Below are 2,629 nucleotides of genomic sequence, written 5' to 3' on the forward strand. Positions count from 1 at the left end.
ATTTTCTTCTCGATATGCTTAATGGGTGGAACTACAAGTTACAAAATTATAAGTCAAAAACAATCATCAAGATTTTGTTAATTCCACAATGAAGGATCGGAACTCACTCACTCCATATGTTCTTACCTAGCGTTGCTACGGCCTTCCACAAAAGCAAATAAAGCAGACGAAGTGGGAGAAAAACCATCCACATTTGAGATCTTATCAATCCACGTACCCAAAAAAATGTAAACACCGGAACTGCATGCGTATGCACAATCAAATGCATAAAACATTAGGTTCTTTTAAGACCACCCATGCATGCATGCATAAATCTTTCAACATCCAACTCAACCAGGCATCAAATGCATTTGACATAGTTAGGCTGCTGTTTACCTCTTAAAAAGAGCTGGCGATGGCTCCCCAATACCCACCCGCTCCTCCGCCACCATAGGCTTGATGATTGAGCCAACCAAAAATCTTGGTCGAGTTTATCATCAAAAGCTTAAAGAGAAAAAAAAACACCCGTAAAACCGATTAAGAAATAAAATATCTAAATACATTAGTATGTATCGATCGGGGGCGGGGGGCTTAATTAGAAACTTACTATACAGAGAGGTATGTGTGGGATAGATAAGTGTTTCCCAGTAGTTTAGTTCATTGGGAAAGGTCCTAGCTATAGCCATCAATACTCGATCACTTTCCGTACAGAAATCAGGAAACGTCTTGATTAAGTCATATGCTGTACCTGCAAAGGAGTGTGAATCTGTATATATGTCTCTGGGGGTTATAATATATATATATATATATATATATGCACTCACTCACTGTATTGTTTTGCAGTAATGGCATTGACAAGAAGGCTGGCTCCCTTTTTGGAGCCTTGAGAAATGACCAGCTGCTTGGCTTTGTCATTATCGACGGCGACTTTGAACAAATATGCAAAGGTATCAAATTGCATATTGTTAAAAGCTTTAATCAATGGGTCTTGGTCATTTTTGTCTCTAATTGTCAATAGGTCCTTGTGCTGATCAACCAACAGCTTCATTGCATGTTTGTTACCAACACTTACCGCAACGTGAAGGGCCGTGCTTCCATCCGCATTTTTCTGTTCAAGTATTTCTTTTTCTTCTTCCTTTTTTTTCATAAACAGTAACAACTCTTCGACTATATCGTTTTGACCCTTTTCAACCACCATGTGAAGCAGTGTGTTCCTGTGACCCCATGTATCATCTTTCAATGCATTCTTATCACTTTCCAATATCTTTATTATTTCCCGCCAACTCCATTCCGATGTATCCTTAGACAACATCCATTCCGATGTATCCTCAGGCCCTGGGCGAGATGTAAAAAGAAGTACGATAGTTTTTCAATATATTGTTTTTATCATAAAAAATAACATTGAATTCATATAAAACCGTTTTTCCGAGTATTCCTTGACGCAAAATCAATCAGTACTCGCTTCTAAATTAATATTATCTACTAGAACATTTTTAGTAGTATCGGTAATTTGTTTCATTATCAAAAACATCATATGATATACTTTTAGTACATAGAATGACATCATTTGGGKTCACAAAGTCGATTTTTTTGATTTTCGAATGACACTATATATGTAAATCAATGTAAATAGGTTGGTTTTCCATGACATCTCATGTTAATGTTTTTTAACATCATTTTAAACTTTTATATTAAGTTTTCAAATTTGGAAGGAAAGAAAAGAATGAGAAAGGAAAAGAAAAATAAAAGAAAGGAAGAAAAATAAAGTTTTTTTATTTGTGTTTTTAGTAGAGAAGAAAGAGAAGAAAGAGGAAGGAAAAATAATGAAATAAAAATAAATTTTGATATAATTTTTTTTCCTTTCCCTAGAAAAAAGAAAAATCTCGATAACATAATATTTTTCTTGCCTCATTATTTTTATCTATTTCCTACATAAAAGAAGACTAAAAAACATAGGGTTAAGGTTAAAACAAACTTTTCTGGAATAATCCATTATATAAATTAAAAAACTCATGTTAGTGATAGTTTGAGATCTCATTCTTCTTTTAGAGATAGAATATTACATAAGATTTATACACTTAATATTAGATAATAAAGAACAACTATGAAAAAACAATTATAATTTTATTATTCTAAATATAGATATAAGTTGTACCGTCTTATATGGATGATATTTTTTTTTCAAAAAATGGGGGTTTTGTTAGCTAATAATAAGAAAATCTATCATATTCTAATATAAAAATAGAATTCACGTAATAATGGAACAATCAAAAGAATCGATGGAAGATAAGTTATGGAGAATATATCAAGGTTTTCGAAGCAAGTAGTTTTAGACGTTGGTTTTAGAATTAAAAAAAAACTTAGAAAAACATTAAATAATATTATATAATGAACGACAAATTAATCTCTTTAGGGACGGCCCTGCTTCCACACGCATTCTTTTTGCTTTTGATGAGATTGCATATTTACCAGCTTCTATGTCTTTTGAAATCGCGTCTTTGCTTTCGGTTTCTATCTCTTCTGGACCTACAACATGTATATATATATATATATACATGTATATATATATATACATGTATATATATATATATATACATGTATATATATATATACACTAGAAGCGTACTCGCGCAATGCAACGAGATACATT

The 2,629-nt window shown here is 32.2% G+C and overlaps 1 protein-coding gene across 1 annotated transcript; it reads right to left on the reverse strand.

The window, feature by feature from the left end:
* Positions 1-799: 799 nt before the first annotated feature.
* On the reverse strand, positions 800-1,291 carry LOC112504803. The gene has a single exon (XM_025108760.1). The coding sequence runs from the start codon at positions 1,289-1,291 to the stop codon at positions 800-802; it is 492 nt and encodes a 163-aa protein (XP_024964528.1).
* Positions 1,292-2,629: the final 1,338 nt, after the last annotated feature.

Source organism: Cynara cardunculus, unplaced genomic scaffold (genome assembly GCF_001531365.2).
Source record: "Cynara cardunculus var. scolymus isolate 2C unplaced genomic scaffold, CcrdV1 Un_Scaffold_6987, whole genome shotgun sequence".
Taxonomy (NCBI): domain Eukaryota; kingdom Viridiplantae; phylum Streptophyta; class Magnoliopsida; order Asterales; family Asteraceae; genus Cynara; species Cynara cardunculus.

Excerpts from the sequence above, each read along its gene's own strand:
- LOC112504803 (XM_025108760.1), bottom strand. The coding sequence starts at position 1,291 with ATGTTGTCTAAGGATACATCGGAATGGAGTTGGCGGGAAATAATAAAG.